The 19583-nt window shown below is 42.6% G+C and overlaps 1 protein-coding gene across 1 annotated transcript in view; it reads right to left on the bottom strand.

Annotated features, from left to right (window-relative positions):
* Positions 1-16128, bottom strand: part of LOC124550651 (zinc finger protein 628-like) — a 110524-nt gene extending 94396 nt beyond the window's left edge. Inside the window, exons 1-2 of the mRNA XM_047125375.1 lie at positions 15994-16128; positions 3399-3486 (exon numbers count right to left, since the gene is read on the bottom strand). Of these exons, the coding sequence (XP_046981331.1) occupies positions 3399-3486; positions 15994-16023 (118 nt within the window). The 5' untranslated portion in view covers positions 16024-16128. The remainder of the gene's footprint in view (positions 1-3398; positions 3487-15993) is intronic.
* Between the last annotated feature and the right edge of the window lie 3455 nt (positions 16129-19583).

Here is a 19583-nt window from a genome sequence, read left to right on the forward strand (position 1 = left end):
TGATATTTGCACATTTACTGTGATGTGTGTTCTTGAGTCTGCAAAGAAAGCAGATCCAGTCTCAGTTGAATCTTTGAAATGGAAACCCTCAGATCCCCTTTCAGCTGCAGTCGAGACTGATGTCTCGTCTCGATTAACGCCATTGCGGAAAACACTGACTCAAACAAGTAAGTTGATGCAAACACGTCCACTACCCCTCTTGCTAAACTGGTGTATTCATTATGTATCTGTACCCAAAACTTTTCAAGAGATTTCAATTTAAATTCATTTCAAAACGTTATCACTTGAGAGTTCTATTAGATCCTCCTCTCCCCCTGTTGACAAGTGTTCTGCTATGATTGTATCTAATGGATTGCAGAGCCATTCACATTCAGATGAAATTTATTCTTGAATTGTTGGCTAGGGGCTCCGAGATGTTCTGCACAAACAAGTGACCAAAACAACACAAAACATTACCTGTTTGACCAGTACTACTCATCCCAGTAGTTGTGACAAGCATGACAAAGCAATCCCTTGTATAAAAACTCAACATTAAGAGAGTGCCCCCAGACAAAGTCAAGTTTAAGAGCAGGACTGCCAACACACAGAAAAGGAATCATAGTAAAAATAAGTTAGTCTGTTGCATGCAAACAGTCACTGCATCAGGAAGAAGCTACTCTTGTTACTTTTTGCAGTTTTGAAAAGAGAACACTGGTTAACAGCTGATCAAACTGAATTTTTCCCAAGTAGTTATGTTAGTGCAAACATTATAGGCAAAAGTATATAAAAACATTGAGCTGCTAGCGTATTTGTTAAAGATTCAATTAGATTTCCAAAGGCAGGCACAAGTTCATAATAAACTGAACTTGGTGCAGAAGTTTTCTGTGAAAGGAATATTATGTTGGTCAGCTCAGACAAATCTCCAAATGGAGGTACAAATGCATTTTTTAGACATATGTACACATTTACATCTACATCTACATCTGCATTCATACTCCGCAAGCCACCTGAGGGTACTTTGAGTACCTCTATCGAATCTCCCTTCTATTACAGTCTCGTATTGTTTGTGAAAAGAAAGATTGTTGGTATGCCTGTGTGTGGGCTCTAATCTCTCTGATTTTATCCTCATGGTCTCTTCGCGAGAGATACGTAGGAGGGAGCAATATACTGCTTGACTCCTCAGTGAAGGTATGTTCTCGAAACTTCAACAAAAGCCCGTACCAAGCTACTGAGCATCTCTCTTGCAGAGTCTTCCACTGGAGTTTATCTATCATCTCCGTAACGCTTTCGCGATTACTGTTGTTGTTGTTGTTTTTGGGGAAGGAGACCAGACAGCGAGGTCATCGGTCTCATCGGATTAGGGAAGGAAGGGGAAGGAAGTCGGCCGTGCCCTTTGAAAGGAACCATCCCGGCATTTGCCTGGAGAGATTTAGGGAAATCACGGAAAACCTAAATCAGGATGGCCGGACGCGGGATTGAACCGTCGTCCTCCCGAATGCGAGTCCAGTGTCTAACCACTGCGCCACCTTGCTCGGTCGCGATTACTAAATGATCCTGTAACGAAGCACGCTTCTCTCCGTTTGATTTTCTCTATCTCTTCTATCAACCCTATCTGGTACGGACCCCACACTGGTGAGCAGTATTCAAGCAGTGGGCAAACAAGTGTACTGTAACCTACTTCCTTTGTTTTCGGATTGCATTTCCTTTGGTTTCTTCCAATGAATCTCAGTCTGGAATCTGCTTTACCAACGACCAACTTTATATGATCATTCCATTTTAAATCACTCCTAATGCCTACTCCCAGATAATTTATGGAATTAACTGGTTCCAGTTGCTGACCTGCTATTTTGTAGCTAAATGATCAAGGATCTTTCTTTCTATGTATTCGCAGCACAATACACTTGTACATTGAGATTCAATTGCCATTCCCTGCACCATGTGTCAATTTGTCGCAGATCCTCCTGCATTTCACTACAATTTTCCATTGTTACAACCTCTCGATATACTAGAGCATCATCCGCAAAAAGCCTCAGTGAACTTCCAATGTTATCCACATGAGGAACTTTCCAAATCCTAATATGAACGTGGTGATTGGGCTAGCTGAAATGACACAAACTAAAGGGACTTGACTGGGATCAACAGCTTTCCTCCACTCCCGACTGTGTCAGCAGGCGGCACTGAGTTTAGCACCTTGTCTGTACACCAAAGTGGCCACAACACGAAGTATTAATGACAAACAAAACAAAACTCGGCACAGCACAACAACAGTGTTAGTGTACATTTGCATCACGTGCCGCTCTAAGACTGGTAGCAACCCAAACAAATTAATACCATTTTATAGTCTTGCTCTGTGTCACAATATTTGTCAACTGTCGAAACGAAAGAAACAATGAAAAATTAGAACTGAAATTAGAAAGGCCATACTAAGAAAGAAAGAAAAAGCACAAGCAAATTTAATATTTTAATAGTGATTCCAACACGATTCTGTGTATTCTATACTTTCGAGGTCCCTCTCTCTCTCTCCTGTCTCTCCCTCCCTCCTCCCCCTTTACCTTTGTCTTCATCTCCCCTCCCTTCATCCTCACAACCAAGTGGATCGCTCTCATCCTGGGGTCGGAGAGAGCTATCACTCCTTTCCGACTTACTGCGGCCTGTGCCTTTATACTCTGTGCAAGAGGAACTATCAATTCTAAAATCTATGGTTACCGTTTTTTAATGTCTTATCAGCAGTATTGGAATCTGGGCACCTAAAAGCAAACAACGTCTCTCCGTGGTTTTGTAGCTTTTCTCAAGTGAATTTCCCATCTGATACATAACACTGTGAAGAGATACAGAATTTTTTATTGAAGGATTCTACCAAATAGTCAAAGTGAATTTGAAGCTTGCCAGATTTAATTTCAAACAAACACTTACAAATAAAGCAACAGATTCTTTCTCATCAAAGAACAGCCGTTACTCTACGCACTGCTTTCTGCAAGTTGTCAGCTCTCCATTTAAAAAAAAAAACTGGTGCATTATATCTCATTTGTGACACACGTATTAATTTAAGATGGTGTCTACTGACACGGTAGAAATACACGAGCATTTCATTTGAAGATGGTATGAGAAAGTTATATCAGGAAGTATTGTAATTTATAAAGTTAGTTTACAGTTGAAAATTATTTGAAGGACTCCTTAACGAGGTAAAGGTAGTGGTGCTCAGACTGATGTACACAGAACAATGCCAGTTCAAACAAGACAGCAGCCATTCATCAGTTGTACTGTAACTTCAAAATGGTGACGGAAGTGCGAGAGCATCACAGCTGACAGACTGAACCTAACTTGTACAGGAATATGGATTACTACATGTAATTTCAGAATTAATTTCAGTTGCTCAGCTGTTGTATAGAGTTTTCAAATCAATCAAAGATTTGTCTCACCATTACTATTGTGCTCATTATCCTCCTCTTCCTCATCTTCGGTGTTGAAGTCTTCACCGTGCCCATTCTTGAGGATCTCTTCATCAGTCTGTAAAATGAAAACACAAGTCACACTTCTTTTCCTTCTCTTCACCAGTCTATTGAACGCAACACATGGCGCACTCGCTATTCTGTACGTAGAAGAAGTGACAATATAATAAACAGGTTGGCAACAAGTTGTAAGGACTTTAGAGTCTAATACTGCGACAATTTGCTTGTTACTGAACCTACAAGGCTGACACAAAGTGTGCTATCATATACATACAAAATTAACAGTATTATGAAAGCAGCTTTACTGTATGGTTAAATGATGATGGTGTCCTCTTGGGTAAAATATTCCGGAGGTAAAATAGTCCCCCATTCGGATCTCCGGGCGGGGACTACTCAAGAGGACGTCGTTATCAAGAGTAGCACTGAAAGACCTAAGTCGAAACAACGCCCCGGGAATAGACAACATCCCATTAGAACTACTGACAGCCTTGGGAGAGCCAGGCCTCACAAAACTCTACCATCTAGTGAGCAAGATGTATGAGACAGGCGAAATACCCTCAGACTTCAAGAAGAATATAATAATTCCAATCCCAAAGAAAGCAGGTGTTGACAGATGTGAAAATTATCGAACTATCAGTTTAATAAGTCACAGCTGCAAAATACTAACATGAATTCTTTACAGACAAATGGAAAAACTAGTAGAAGCCGACCTTGGTGAAGATCAGTTTGGATTCCGTAGAAATGTTGGAACACATGAGGCAATACTGACCTTACGACTTATATTAGAAGCTAGATTAAGGAAAGGCAAACCTACGTTTCTAGCATTTGTAGACTTGGAGAAAGCTTTTGAAAATGTTGACTGAAATACTCTGTTTCAAATTCTGAAGGTGGCAGGGGTAAAATACAGGGAGCAAAAGGCTATTTGCAATTTGCATAGAAACCAGATGGCAGTTATAAGAGTCGAGGGGCATGAAAGGGAAGCGGTGGTTGGGAAGGGAGTGAGACAGGGTTGTAGCCTATCCCCGATGTTATTCAATCTGTGTATTGAGCAAGCAGTAAAGGAAACAAAAGAAAAATTCAGAGTAGGTATTAAAATCCATGGAGAAGAAATAAAAACTTTGAGGTTCGCCGAAGACATTGTAATTCTATCAGAGACAGGAAAGGACTTGGAAGAGCAGTTGAACGGAATGGACAGTGTCTTGAAAGGAGGGTATAAGATGAACATCAACAAAAGCAAAATGAGGATAATGGAATGTAGTCGAATTAAGTCGGGTGATGGTGAGGGAATTAGATTAGGAAATGAGACACTTAAAGTAGTAAAGGAGTTTTGCTATTTGGGGAGCAAAATAACTGATGATGGTCGAAGTGGAGATGATATAAAATGTAGACTGGCAATGGCAAGGAAAGTTTTGCTATTTGGGGAGCAAGATAACTGATGATGGTCGAAGTAGAGATGATATAAAATGTAGACTGGCAATGGCAAGAAAAGTGTTTTTGAAGTAGAGAAATTTGTTAACATCGAGTATAGATTTAAATGCCAGGAAGTCGTTTCTGAAAGTATTTGTATGGAGTGTAGCCATGTATGGAAGTGAAACATGGACGATAAATAGTTTGGACAAGAAGAGAATAGAAGCTTTCGAAATGTGGTGCTATAGAAGAATGCTGAAGATTAGATGGGTAGATCACATAACTAATGATGAAGTATGAATAGAATTGGGGAGAAGAGGAGTTTGTGGCACAACTTGACAAAAAGAAGGGACTGGTTAGTAGGACATGTTCTGAGGCATCAAGGGATCACAAATTTAGCATTGGAGGGCAGCGTGGAGGGTAAAAATCGTAGAGGGAGACCAAGAGATAAATACACTAAGCAGATTCAGAAGGATGTAGGTTGCAGTAAGTACTGGGAGATGAAGAAGCTTGCAGAGGATAGGGTAGCATGGACAGCTGCACCAAACCAGTCTCAGGACTGAAGACCACAATAACAACAACAACAACAACAACAACATGAAAAGGACGGTTGCTACTAGCCACATAGCAGAGATGCTGAGTGGCCTCAGCAGCCAGAGGCTGCAGTTTCTTCTTCTTCTTCGTGTGTGTGTGTGTGTGTGTGTGTGTGTGTGTGTGTGTGTGTGTGTGTGTGTGTGTTTTTTGACAAAGGCCTTGTTGGCCAAAAGCTCAATTTCTGACAGTCTTTTTCTAGTGCCTATCTGTCACTCAGCACTGCCGCTATATCATGAGTAGCAACTATCTTTTTCATAATATTGCTACATTCCATCCTGGACTTTTCATTGCCGACATATAAAAATTAATACTTACATTAAGTATGTTTCTTACAAATCGCTTTATTAACTGTGTGATCTATTTAAAACAAGTGCTAACAGGTCCTTTCAATTGATACTGTAAACAAATGTCAGACATGAGGTGCCAGAGTGCTGAACACATTTTCAGGTTTCTTCCTCACAGCACAGCAAGGTGAGATCCAGAGCACCACTAAAAGTGAAGTCATATCACAATGTTTGTGACTTTGACGATTACTGCACAGCCTGTTGCCCACAGGCCAACTCTGGTGGAGGAAAATGTGGAAATACTGCCTCAGTGCATGTATTCACCTGATTATCACCTAAAGAGTTCCTTTTCTTCCCTTCAAACAAAAAATGTGCAGACAGTGGCTGTTATCTCAAGCATCAGATGAATTATTCTACGACTGTGTTCTCGAGGTACTGACGTCGGAGTGAAAAAATGTTTCCAGAACTAGTTTGTGCATCTTGTAGCAGTCAGAATCTCCCACAGTGTGGGAAGCACCCATCTCTCGTGACCCTTACTACAGAAATGGACCCAACAGAGAAACAGTAAAGTTGATTCAAATTTGTTGAAAGTTGCGAAGAGCTCGGCTGTAAATACTCGGCAGTGTGCCGGAAGCCAATACGGAAAGGAACGGGCACCAATGATGAAGGCACACCCAACCCACGGTCAGGCCGAGAGCCATCAGTGTACACAAAGGTACGACCGTGAAGTTCCATGAGAAGGTCGTGAAACTGAAGGCGATAGAGCGAGCCTGGAGTGGTGTCCTTAGGAAGCAAATGAAGGCCAAGTTTAACATAGGCCGCTTCACAAAACCAAGGTGGTGAAGGGTTCACATCCACCGGGAAAGGCGCAGGTAGTGTGAAGTTAAGCTGCCGTAACAAGTGCCGAAAGCAGACTCCAGGAGGTAACAGAAAAGAGGGACGTGCCCCATACTGGGGATGAAAGGAATAATCAAAGAAGAAGGCATAGGACGATTGGCCCCACAAGGCAGACAAACGGCATGCATACCTGCTGAGGATAAAGTCATGGCGGTGGGACATTGGTAGTTGAGCAGCTTTAGCATACAGACTGTCACCTGGCTAGTGTAAAAGGCACCCGTGGCCAAACGGATGCCACGATGGTGGATACTGCTGAGATGGCATAAGAGGGACAGACATGAAGACACACAAACGAAGCAACCACAGTCGAGTTTTGAACGGACAAGGGACCAGTACAAATGGAGGAGGATAGTTCGACCGGTACCCCAGGAAGTACCATTGACGACACGTAGGACATTGAGGAACCGTGTACGGCAGGCTGCCAGGTAAGACACACGAGAGGACCAACAGAGTTTCCTATCGAGCACGAGCCCCAGGAATTTTGTAGTTTCAACTAACATAAGGGCAACAGGCCAAAGATGTAAAGATGGTGGAAGAAACCAATTGCGTCGCCAGAAATTCATACAGGTTGTTTTGTCAGTGGAAAAACGAAAGCCATTGTCGATGCTCCAGGAGTAAAGACGATCAAGACATCGGTGAAGACGCCACTCAGTGAGACAGGTCCATGGAGAACGGCAATAGATGGCAAAATTGTCCACAAAAAGGGATCCGGAGATGCCCGGTGGGAGACAGGCCATTATAGGGTTAATGGCGACAGCAAAGAGAACGACGCTCAGGATGGAACCCTGAGGCACACCATTTTCATGGATAAAGGTGTCTGACAAAGCACAAACCACACGCACCTTGAAAACTTGGTCTTTTAGAAATTCCTGAGGGAAACAGGGCAGGCAGCCACAGGAGCCCCACGTGTAAAGAGTACGGAGGATACCACTTCTCCAGCAGGTGTCGTAGGCCTTCTCCAGATTTCTTCACAAAACCATTCATGACATGGATGGACAATGTAACAAGATGGTCAACTACAGAGCACCATGATCGAAATCCACACTGTGCATTCATCAGTAAATCGCGAGACTCCAGTCACCATACCAGCCGAGCATGAATCATACGTTCCATCACCTTGCAAACGCAGCTGGTAAGAGAGATGGGGCGGTAGCTAGAAGGAAAATGTTTGTCCTTACTGGCCTTATGTATGGGTATGACAGTAGCTTCACACCAGTGCCGGGAAATGTGCCCTCTTCCCATATGTGTTTGTACGTGTTAAGCAGAAAGTGCTTGCCAGCAAGAGAAAGGTGCTGCAACATCTGAACGTGGATGGCATCTGGCCCTGGGGCAGAGGATCGGGGTGAACTGAGAGCATGATCTAGCTCCCTCATAGTAATGGTGGCATTGTAGCACTCGCGATTCAGAGAAGAGAATGGTATCGGCCAAGCCTCCTCTGCTCGTTTCTGATGGAGGAAGGCAGGGTGATAGTGGGAAGAGCTCGAAACTTCCACAAAATGGTGGCCCAAGGTGTTGGAGACAGCAATAGGGTCCATGATGACACTGTCTGCTACTGTCAGGCCGGAAATTGGGGAATGGATCTTGATCCCACAGAGCTGTCAGAGGCTGGCCCACATAACAGAGGATGGGGTGGAATTGTTGAAAGAACTAGTGAATGAAATCTAGCTAGCTCTTTTGCTATCCCGAAGAATGCAACAACAGTTCACACACATCTGTTTATAATTAATGCAGTTTGCGGTTGTAGGTTAATGGTTAAAAATGCGTAGAACATGTCACCCTGCGCAAAATGTGTCGTGGCATGCCTTAGTCCACCGAGGGATTGGGACACAATGTGGTAAAGAGGAAGTGCAAGGAATGGAACGTTCTGCAACTTGTCATCCCAAATGGGAAAATCTTGTCCTTTGAATGTCACCAGGGAGGAGTAAAGCTGCCAGTCAGCCTTAATAAGCTTCAATTTTAGCGTGCATGGGGATCGGGTAGGAGTCAGCAAAGAAGAAATGGTCACTCAAGTACATTTCAGGAAGAACAAACCACTCAAGACGATAGATGAGCTGGGCTGTGTAGAAGGATAGGTCCAAATGGGAATAGGTGTATGAGAACTTGGAAAGGAAAGTGGGTGCTCCCGTGTTAAGGCAGAAGAGGTTAAGTTGGTTAAGATGATCAGCTAAGAGGCCCCCTCTCCAACAGGTCCTTGGAGAACTCCAAAGGGGATGATGCACATTAAAGTCACCGAGTAGCAAAAATGGGGGAGGTAGCTGCCCAATAAGCTGAAGAAAATCTGCCCTGGTGGCATCGAATGACATAAATGGTACAGAGGGAAAAAGTCAGGTGGAAAAGGAAAAGACGAACTGCAACAGCTTTAAGATGGGTAGTCCGGGAGATGGGTTGACTATGAATGTCATCCCGTATAAGCAGCATGACGCCACCATGAGATGGAATGCTGAGCTCAGGGGGAAGGTCAAAACGAATCAGTAACAAATGTGAAAGCTCAAAGCAGTCGTGAGGGTGCAATTTTGTTTCCTGAAGGCACAGTAAAATGGGACACTGCGATACTAAAAGCAGCTGTAAATCCACAAACATTCCATTGGAGGAGAGTCATGGTGAGGAAGAGATGTAGGGATGTCACCTCAGCGGCTGCTGAGTGACAGCCCGTGAAGAGTCGCTACTACGGGGTACAGAAGCAGGAGGATCCTGCTCCATGGGGTCCACAGAAGCAGTGGCTTGCTTGTACAGTTGGTCTGTGGAGTCCAATGCTGAAAAACGGTTGGTGGTGCACACCAGCAACACAGGGCCCGGCCGGGCTAAGGTATCACGTGGCAACACCGTCAAAGAGGATCTTCGAGTTGGCAAAGGGGAAGACCGTTTGCCTTTGGTGGACTTCTTCGAGCCTTTCCAGTTAGAGGAAGACGCGGGTGTTGGTGGCTGGAGGGGCATAGGAAGTCTCCATGGGAATACTCCTTCTGTCCATTCCAGCCTATCGGTTGTGTAACTGATGGCCTCACCCCTTGAGGCGAGAGTTTGACGGCTTGTAGCACAGCTGGATGGGGGTATGGTGATGCTGCCTTGCCACTGGGCGATTTCACAACCTCAGAGCTGAATTTGAGGTCGCATGTCTGCGTGGCCATGTCCTTCATGGAGCGAGCGGTAGCAAGAACAGAACTATAGGTGCCAGATGGGAGAACACAAGGTTTGCGACTAGCCAGTAATTGGCGAGCAACTTGGTAAGACACTTTTTCCTCTACCCAGATCTGTTGAACAGCCCACTCATCAAGACACATGGGACAATCCCGAGAGGAGGCAGCATGGCCACCATTGCAGTTGATACAGTGGGGAGAAGGAAGCGGACAGTCACCCTCGTGCACATCCCTACCACAGGTTACACATTTGGCTGGGTGTCAACAAGACATTCTAGTGTGGTTGAAACGATGACAATGGTAGCAGCGCATCAGGTTTGGAATGTAAAGCTGGTGATGATTTCATAGCCTGCTTTGATCTTTGATGTACGCACCACTATATCAAAGGTGAGAAAATGAGTGCAGGTGGGCACTAAGGAGGAATCTACCTTTTCCATTACACAATGGATGGCAACACCACCCTGATGAGAGAGGTCAGATTGGATTTCGGCATCGGTTAGACTGTGGAGCAGCCTGGTGTAAATTACACGGGAAGAATTCAAAGTTCTATGGGCCTCGACATGAACAGGGTAGCCGCGGAGAAGCGAGGAGGCAAGCAGTTGTTGTGCTTGAGAATCAGAAGTAGTCTCCAAAACAAAGCACATTCCGTAAATGAGAGAAGGATTACACAGGGCCAGCAATTGCATCAACACCTTTCTGAATAATAAATGGATTTACCATGGCGAAGGACTGACTGTCTTCCGTACATAAGACCACGAGGAACCATGGTGCAGTGGGGAGAGTCTTAAATCATTAGCCTCATTACGTTTACGTTTCGTAGACATTTATTCGGAAGATGTTTGACTCATTGTGAGAAAATCCTCCACGACTGCCAGCATCACCAATGGCACGCACCTTCCAACTGCGGGCCCCCTTCACAAAGGGGCGCACCTGCCTTAGGTGATTGTCCACACCTCCCGAACACCTGACAGAGGGACCACTTGATAATTTGGGAAGGTTGCACATCAGGAAATCACACCTCTCTCGGCCTGGCCTGTGCCAGGGGGTATGTGCGAACCCTACCTGTCGACCAGGGGCTGGAAATTACGCGTTCCCAGTCACCTGTTATGCATCAGATGCGTGGGCCGGTCTTCAGGAGCACATGGGGAGGAAGAAGAAAAAGAGAAATCTCAAACGCCGAAGTGGAGGAATGAGAGGAGAAGGGAAACAAACAAAGGAAAAGGGAGTGAAAAACAAAGGTGAGACTGTTCTTACGTCAGCGACAGACAATGCAGAACATTGACAATAACATCCCAGACATGTTCCCCAAAAGAAGCAAAAAGAATAGCAAGAGGATAGACATGCAGCACGGAAGGGAAAAAAAACGCTACAAAGGCTGGAGCCCTCTGGTAGCCAAGCTCAAATCCGCCAAAGTGTGGTGAGCCACCTGGGGGTAAAACAGACAGCTTGTTGGTTGCCATGCCCCCAAGGAAAGTAGCACAGTGGCTCCAGCTTACTTCATAGATCACGTCACTGCTTTTACAGATAGCTGTCTTTGGTGGGATTGGTGATGCTTGTGACAAGACTGGAGTAGTTGGTGGTGGGAGGATGTATGAGACAGATCTTGTATCTAGGTTTATTACAGGAAATGAGCTATGATGCAAGGGCTGGGAGCAGCGGTGGAGTGGGGACGGGCAAGGATACTGCGTAGATTTGGTGTGAGGAAAGGGACGGATAGTGGGTAGGGTATTCTCATTTCAGGGCACGGTAAGAGGCAGCCGAACCATTTCCTCCATCAACTCTCCACAGTTCCTGTTACTTTACCACACAGCACCCTGCTTGTCACTCTCCTTTTACACTAACATCCTTAATGCTCATGGCCTTGTCGCTACTGAACACTATCTTTCCCAACACCCAACCGATTCCAAACATACAACCTCCTTCCTGGTCGCCATGAACAACTATATCCTCACCCATATAGAGAGTTGAAGGCATCACCTACAAACAAATCCATGGTATGGCAACGGGCAGCCACTCAGCACTATCATGTGCCAATCTAGTCATGGGCCATCTAGAGAAATCCTTCCTAGCCACCAAGAATCAAAAGTCCGTCACCTGTTTCAGGTTCAGTTATGACATTTTCGTGATCTCGACTGAGGGAGAGGACACCCTATTCACAGATCTCCAGAACCTCAACACCTTGTCCCCCATTTGCTTCACCTGCTCATCCTCAACTCAGCAAAACACCTTCCACGATGTCGACTTCAACATCAAAAATAGCTACATCAGTACCTCTGTCCATATCAAACCTACCAACCACCAGAAACATCTCCACTTTGACAGCTGCCACCCATTCCACACCAAGAACTCCCTTCCTTACAGATTGGCTGTCTGTGGCCGTTGCATCTGTAGTGCCAGGCAGCCCTCTCAAAATATACCAAGGATGTCACCAAGGCCTTCACACTGCAATTACCCTCCCAATCTTGTACACAAACAGATCTCCTGTACCCACCACCTCCTGAGTCACCATTTGGCCACAGAGGAGCACATCCCTAGTGATGCATTACCACCCAGGCCTGGAACAACTGAGTCACATTCTCTACCAGTGTCTCAGCTACCTCTCATCATTCCCTGAAATGAAGAATTCCCTATACACAATCCTTCCCAACCTTCCCACTGTGGTATTCCATCACCCACTGAACATAAGCAATAGCCTTGTGCATTCCTAATCCATCCCTGATCCAAACCCCTTGCCTCATGGCTTCTACCCCATATGCAAGACCTATGCCACACATCTTCCCATTACCACCTGCTCCAGTCCCGTCACAAGCATAACCTATCCTATGGAAGGCAGGGCTATCTGTGAAACAGTGAAATAATCTACAAACTAAGCTGCAACCACTGTAGCACTTTCTATGTCAGCACGACAACCAACAAGCTGTCTGTCCATATGGGATGGCCACCATCAAACTGTGCACAAGAAACAGGTGGACTACACAGCTGCTGAGCATACTGCCCAACACAATGTTCTTCACTTCAAAAACTAATTCATAGCCTGTGCCATCTGGATCCTGCTCATCACCACCAACTTGACTGAATTGTGAGAGTGGGAACTCTTGCTGCAATATATCCTATGTTCCCATAGCACCTCCCTCCCCTCCCCCCCCCCCTCCCCCAGCCTCAACCTACATTAGTCCCTGTCATTCACCCACTTATCTCCTTCCCTGCTCTCACTCCAGCACTATACAGCCTTCTTCTCTGGCACACACTCACAGTCACTTTCCCCCTCCTGTACTTATTTTCCAGTTCCCCCACCCTGGCCCGTTGCCTAACCTCCTGATTGCACCTAGCTGCTCTAACCTCTCCCCATCTTGTCCATGCCTGCTTCCACAAGTAGCACTTCACTGTTCCCCACCACTACCTTGCTATCCCTCCCCCTTCATGCTCTAGCCTCCTCATTACCCCCTCCACCCAGCCTGCCTCTCACGCCATGTGCTGTAGCTCATAGCATGGTTTCTGTGGTCAGAGACAGTGCTCGTGTGTATGCAGGTGCAAGCTGTGCTTTTGTGAATGTTTGTGTTTTGTCTATTTTAGAAGAAGGCCTTTTGCCTGAGATCTTAGATGCTGAGCAGTTTTTTTTTTTTTCCCTTCTCCTCCCCCCCTCCCCCCAACTCAACATCTCACCTACGTCATAATTACATCCTAAACTTTTCACTGTTTGATTTTACTATAAGACTGGTTATTCACAATTCTGGTTAGAGAGAACTGGAGGCCAGGGGCATATGTGATAAGATACGAACACAGAACTACATATATACTGTCACAACTTCTTAGCATTACAAGAACACAGAGTCCCATCTTCTCGAGATACTGTAGTTCAGGGACAGGCACAATAATTTGGGGGTGTTGCAGGAATCAATTCCTGATTCCTTCTTCTTCTAGGTTTATGTCAATGACATAACACTACAACTCACATCTAGTAAGCTATGCTGACGATACCTCCCTCATGTTGTGTGAAAGACAGAGGTATTACAGTCAGTTGTAACTATATGTGTGATGGAAGTACCTAAATATTTTCTACATCAAGTCCTAAATGCTAACACCCATAAATCAAAGCTACTAACATTTAAGGCAACCAGCTCTCATCAGGCTGAAGTAAACGATACATGTGGCATTATGTCAGCAAACGCAGAAAAATTCTATTTCTTGGTGTCCTCTGGACAAAAACTTTTCTTTGGTTAAACCACAGATTCTGTAGACAAGTGAAGAAATCGGAAGTGGCTTGTATCTGGCACATGCCAATTCTTAAAAGTGGTATACTACAGAACAGTTTATCAATTTCTTAACTATGCTATTGGGCTGTGGGGCAGATCTACAACTGAATGGGACACTGGTATTACAGAAAAGAGAAATTAGATCTAGGCAAGAGAGTCAAGCTGTGAATCATTTGTCCAACATAAATATTTAACTATATCTTCCTTATTTTTGTGTAAACTTGTTACACATCTATGTTTAGTCTAAACAAAGTAAGTAATTGCAGTGATACACACAATTATGATTCAAGAAACAAGGATAACTATATCAAGCAGCAGATAAAATTAAAAATATGAATAGGCAAATATGGTCCAACAAGCTGCCTAATACTTTGAAAACTAGTAAAGCAAAGTTGTTGCATGGCGAGTTAAAAGCTTTCTTTGTAAATAAGAGTATGCATATACAGAATTCTTAGCTACAAGACTTCCGTTACAACATGTAATATATTAAGAATAATAGAATGAATATATGTATCATTACTATAAGTAAGTATTATTTATACTTATTTATTACGCAGCCAACGTATGATGTTCGTAAAATTCATCAGCTTCATGGCCACATGCAAAAAATGTAAATAAATAAATAAAAAGCAGTACTTTATCGTTCATGTTTATTGTAAATAATAATTACAATATTAATAATGTTAATGCAGGCATTGAACTAGCTCACTATTGTTAGTTCTGTGCATATGCTAATGTGAACAGCTTCAACAAGCTACAATTAGACATATGGCATGATACTGGAAATCCACATTGCTTTAAGAAAAAATGTTAACCACTCCTTCTACAAAGTCAGTTGTTATTCAGATTCTAGGACTGAACTCTGTATCTGCATGAGAAGAGTGATTGTTTAGTGCATTCAGATGTCTATTCTTATCATGGAGATAATAGTCGACCAGTGTATCAAGGTGCTTACATAGGTATTAAGTTAGCTATATCACGGAAATGCTATTGTCAGCTTCTTTTTTTCTCCCAACTGTAAAACGGTGCTGTCTTTGAGGTGTTTAACAGTGAATATAAGTTTTATTTCTCATTTATGGTGACTTCAGATATAAAGTAATATCGAGTGAAGCATCTGCTCAAAATTTTATGCAGGTATGGCACGCAACTGACTACAGCATCGCTTACAGAATTATCCTGGAATTATTTAGGCCTTATAGTATCCATGCAAAATTAGGATGGTCTGGTCAGTCACACCATCAGTTACAAATGTAATGTGTTTGCTATTGCACATACTAAAAAAAATTGAAAACACCCAACATTTGCTAAATACTGAAGATGGAAAGACTTATGTGAATATATAGAAAAATAAATATTCAAGAGTTGCGCATATGTACACACTGGCACTGCCAATTAATACTTAAAAATTCTTTGTTAGTTACTCTCTCATATTCACATTCAGTTTGTAAAATTATCACAAACGCAGTCACTCGGGGCATTGAGTTATTTTGTCCTTGCTGACTTTCACGGACGGGGTACTGGTTTAACCAGCAGGTCGGGAACATCACGATAACGCAAGATATTTGGTCCACTTTTAGAGTCTGCAATATGAATATAATGGTAACTGTGAATCTGTTAACATTAGGCACCTATATTTTTTTGCAGGATTGTCGAAGAAAAACTGCACCGCACTTTAACAAAGAAAATAAAATCAAATACAATCAACCTACACCGGTTCACGGTCTGTACATTGCATCCTCCAACTTTTAAGATAACAGGCGTCACTAGCCTACATTTATGAACATTTTGTATCTTGTAGCCTAACCCGCTCTCAAAATCAAACTAGTACATTTGTTGTTATGCAGCCTCTCTCTGCGAACTGTTAACAAATTACAGACAACACTAAAACTGATTAACTTCATATGTTTCGGACTGACATGTGAGCAAAATACACTCCTATACCAAGAAATTATCAGGTGTGGCTTTGTGGTGTTATGTACCCTACAATTATACTTACAGTCTCCGGCATCGTATAGACGCTGTACATCGTGCACCCATGTGGTCACCCGTGGATTTCTGTTCCACCTTCATAATAAGATTTCAGTAACTGACACTTAACAGGAGACGTACGGCTCTTAAATGCAACACCCATTGCCTCTCCTTTTCTTTAAACAAAAAGAAAAGTCCGGTATCTGAATATTTCTACTATTTACCGAATTAAATCGAGAAATCTGCCGGATTTCATTGAAAAGCGCGCGCTTTTCAGTACATTTAATTAATCTTTAACGCCAAATTTAACCTCATCTCGTATACATTGAATTTCGCACAGCAAGTTCTTCACAAATCTGTTTACCACCCTAAATAAATTAAGGGGTGCAGTATTTTGATATTCCAGTCCAACAATCTGACCTAAAAATATCATTTCATTTCATTTAGGATGAACATTAAGGATACTTTTCGGAAACACAACCACGATTTGTTTGCAATGCTCAAAAAAACTCTACGCCATTCTGTTTTATTTGTTCGCTTGGGGTTGTCAAATAAACCAAATAGAATGTTGCGACTTTCACTGAAAGCGCATTCATTTGGCATATGTCAGTCATCTCAGAAAACATAAATGCACGTGGACAGTTCGCTTTATTTTCTTGTGTATGAGTGAGGCATTAAAACTATCACAGGGCTTTATATTTCTTTTTTAAAAATGTTGCAATTTTAGAATTGCGGAGAAACGAGTCCAAGGAAATCGTATCAAAGATGTCACTTTCCAACGGAGATGCCGATACAGTCTTTGAAGTGTTACCAAAATGGCACACATAAATCATTGCAGCCATCACGCTGCGCGTAGGGCATCGCATGGAAGATAGTGGAATGGACGTAATTTATTATTTACTGTGCATAGTGAGAACGTAGTACGAAAGGTTGATATTGTTTAGCTGACAGCGCTACTCTCAGACGAAGGATGAAAACTGTTGTTTTTCCAGGCAGTGATGTTAACCATGCAATTCGTAGCGTCGCTTAATCTAATGAATATAATAAATCCCCTTTCTAGTGTCTCTGTACGCGCAGAGTAATTATCGTTTAAAACTAGACTGGAAAGAATTACTAACTATTTCTTTGGCTTAAAATTGTATGAATTTGTGTCGTGAAGTAAACTAGGAGACAGTTGCTGAAACCCGTTGTGGTATATTTTTATATCGCTGATGCAGTCTTCAATTTTTTTTGGAGTTTAGTTAGACCTCTAGTTCTATAAAATCTGATTTTGCATGGCAATTAAAGAAGACATCAAGAAATCGTTCAGTCACCCCATAACTTCAATCTTTTTATTGTTATCAAAAACGTTTTCAACGTAGATGTCGGCCCCCGTCGATCCACAATACTTTTGATTCCCCTCCCCATTCCTCCTTTGTTTTTACATAATTGTGTCTATTATTCATATTACAATTTGATTTGCGTCATATCACGGCTATCTGCAAGTAGGAGGAGGCGTGATTATAACATCTATAGTGCCGTATATCTCTGAACCATAACTAGTCCTAGCGCTCATAACACCCGCGGGACACTTTAATTCCAATTTTAAATTTGTCGTTTTTGCGTTACATTTTAGTGCTAAAGTATAGTACTTCATTAAGTGTGCTATATTCAGTTTCCTGTTTCATGAGCCGTTGTGCCATTAATTGCTATTCTTTGATCACTGATTATTTTTCTTAAGAAAAACTGTTACTTGACATGCCGATAGACGCGACGTAGGCCGAAATTTTGCGTGCTGTAAACATCGAAAATCCTATTAAAAAAGAGAGAGAAAAGGAGGAGGGGGGGGGGGGGGGGAGTGCACGCAGGTAGTACTTCGTCAGTAGTATGTAACTCGTCATAGAAGCTCAATTACATGTATTTCAGAACATATTTATTATTAGTTACTAGATGGAATAGAAGCCTAAATTTCCCGAGCCTCAAACGTTTAGAGACCTAACTAAACTATCTTGACAACTCGAGTTCCCTCAGTGCAAAGCAACTCGTAATTAATAATTCTGCCATTACCTCTCCAAAATATTTCAAAAACAGGGGTAGGGGCACAAGACACGTTTATTTCCTTTTTGTTTACGTACAGCCAAACTTGCGTCCAAGACAAATTTTGTGTAATAAATGCTTGAAGTGAAACTTGTTTATCTTTTGACATTAACTAGGAGTTAAAAATGTGGGAGCTGTTAGAGTGTAGTGAGCATGGAGATTTGTTACCAGTTTTGTTTTAAATATTCTCACTGGATGGAGGTAGTGGGCAGAATATTGTGAAAACAGAAGAGGCTCTTTTGTATGTGTTCAGCAGAAACATTTTGACTGAGGTACAGTTAGGGAAAATCTGTGGCCTTTCAGGTACAATTGGAGGAAGCAAGTAATAAATTAATCAGGATCAAGGGACACACATGGGATGTTTGGCAACTGGCAGTTGGTACAAAGGCAGGGAGGAAGAGAAAGTGTTTCGATAGATTATCGACAACACTAAAAATATGTATCCATCACTGACAGAACTATGTGAGGGAGAACCTCGTGTAAGACTAGGAGCAGCAAACGTGCAGTATATGTCAACCAAGGTCAGGAAGCCTAGAAATATGCAGATTGTTTGGAATAACAAAGTGCTGTCCTGGGCAGTAGCCTTGAGTAAGTTACAGACCCTCAGTAACAGGAAAGCTTGGGAGCAGTGTATCAGGCCGCAACATTTTTGAACCAAATGCACAGTTAAGTCAAGGTATAGAAGACTGAACCTTTTTATATAAAGGTTTTTCAAAAGAAGACCATGCAGTAATAGCGGGTGGAGAGGAGGGACTTAAATGGTGAACTGGATAAGATAACTTCCCTGACTCATGGTGCTGATGTATACTTTGTCAAATTGTTCCAGGATCTTGGTCGGGCATGCTTAAAAGGAGTTGTGAGGTGAGTTAAAGTGGGGTTAGAGATGGTGATGGGAGCCAACTTTGCACATCTTGTTCTGGTACCAGTTGGGATTATCGATAAATGGGGTTTCACTAGGCATGGCCTACACCTAAACGGAACTGGAAAGGGAAGATTGGTAGAGCCAGGTCATGGAAATTAGGTGGTGGATCTTAGGACATGCAAAGTCAAATACCTGTTGTGATGGGTGGGAGACTAGATCTTTTTAGGATAAATCCAGACAACAGGTCCCCTGTATAAAGACTATTTCCAGGGTTTTAATAGTTCTGCAATAATCACTTTCGCGATAAAGTCCAACATTTAGTATCCTCATTGTATGAAAGAACAGACTTTTACTGTAGAATTACTTCAAAGGGTGGAGGATCATGCATTTATATCAGAAAAGGAACAGTTCAAATCAAGACATGACATTATTACAGCAAGTAAAGACAAACAATTTGAAATATTAGCTACTGAATTTCGGCTACATCAAGAAATGTAGCATTTTGTGTGTATCTCAGTCACACATTTGTGGTGTGGACACACTTTTCAATAACTTATAGAAGTTCCAAGTAAACTCTGAACTACAGAACTCAACATAATTTTGTGTGGAGTCATACATACAAATATAAATTACTCTTAGCACCCTCATCAGTATCCTTCATTTTTTTTTTTTTTTAGTAT

Source organism: Schistocerca americana, chromosome 9 (genome assembly GCF_021461395.2).
Source record: "Schistocerca americana isolate TAMUIC-IGC-003095 chromosome 9, iqSchAmer2.1, whole genome shotgun sequence".
NCBI classification, from domain to species: Eukaryota; Metazoa; Arthropoda; class Insecta; order Orthoptera; family Acrididae; genus Schistocerca; species Schistocerca americana.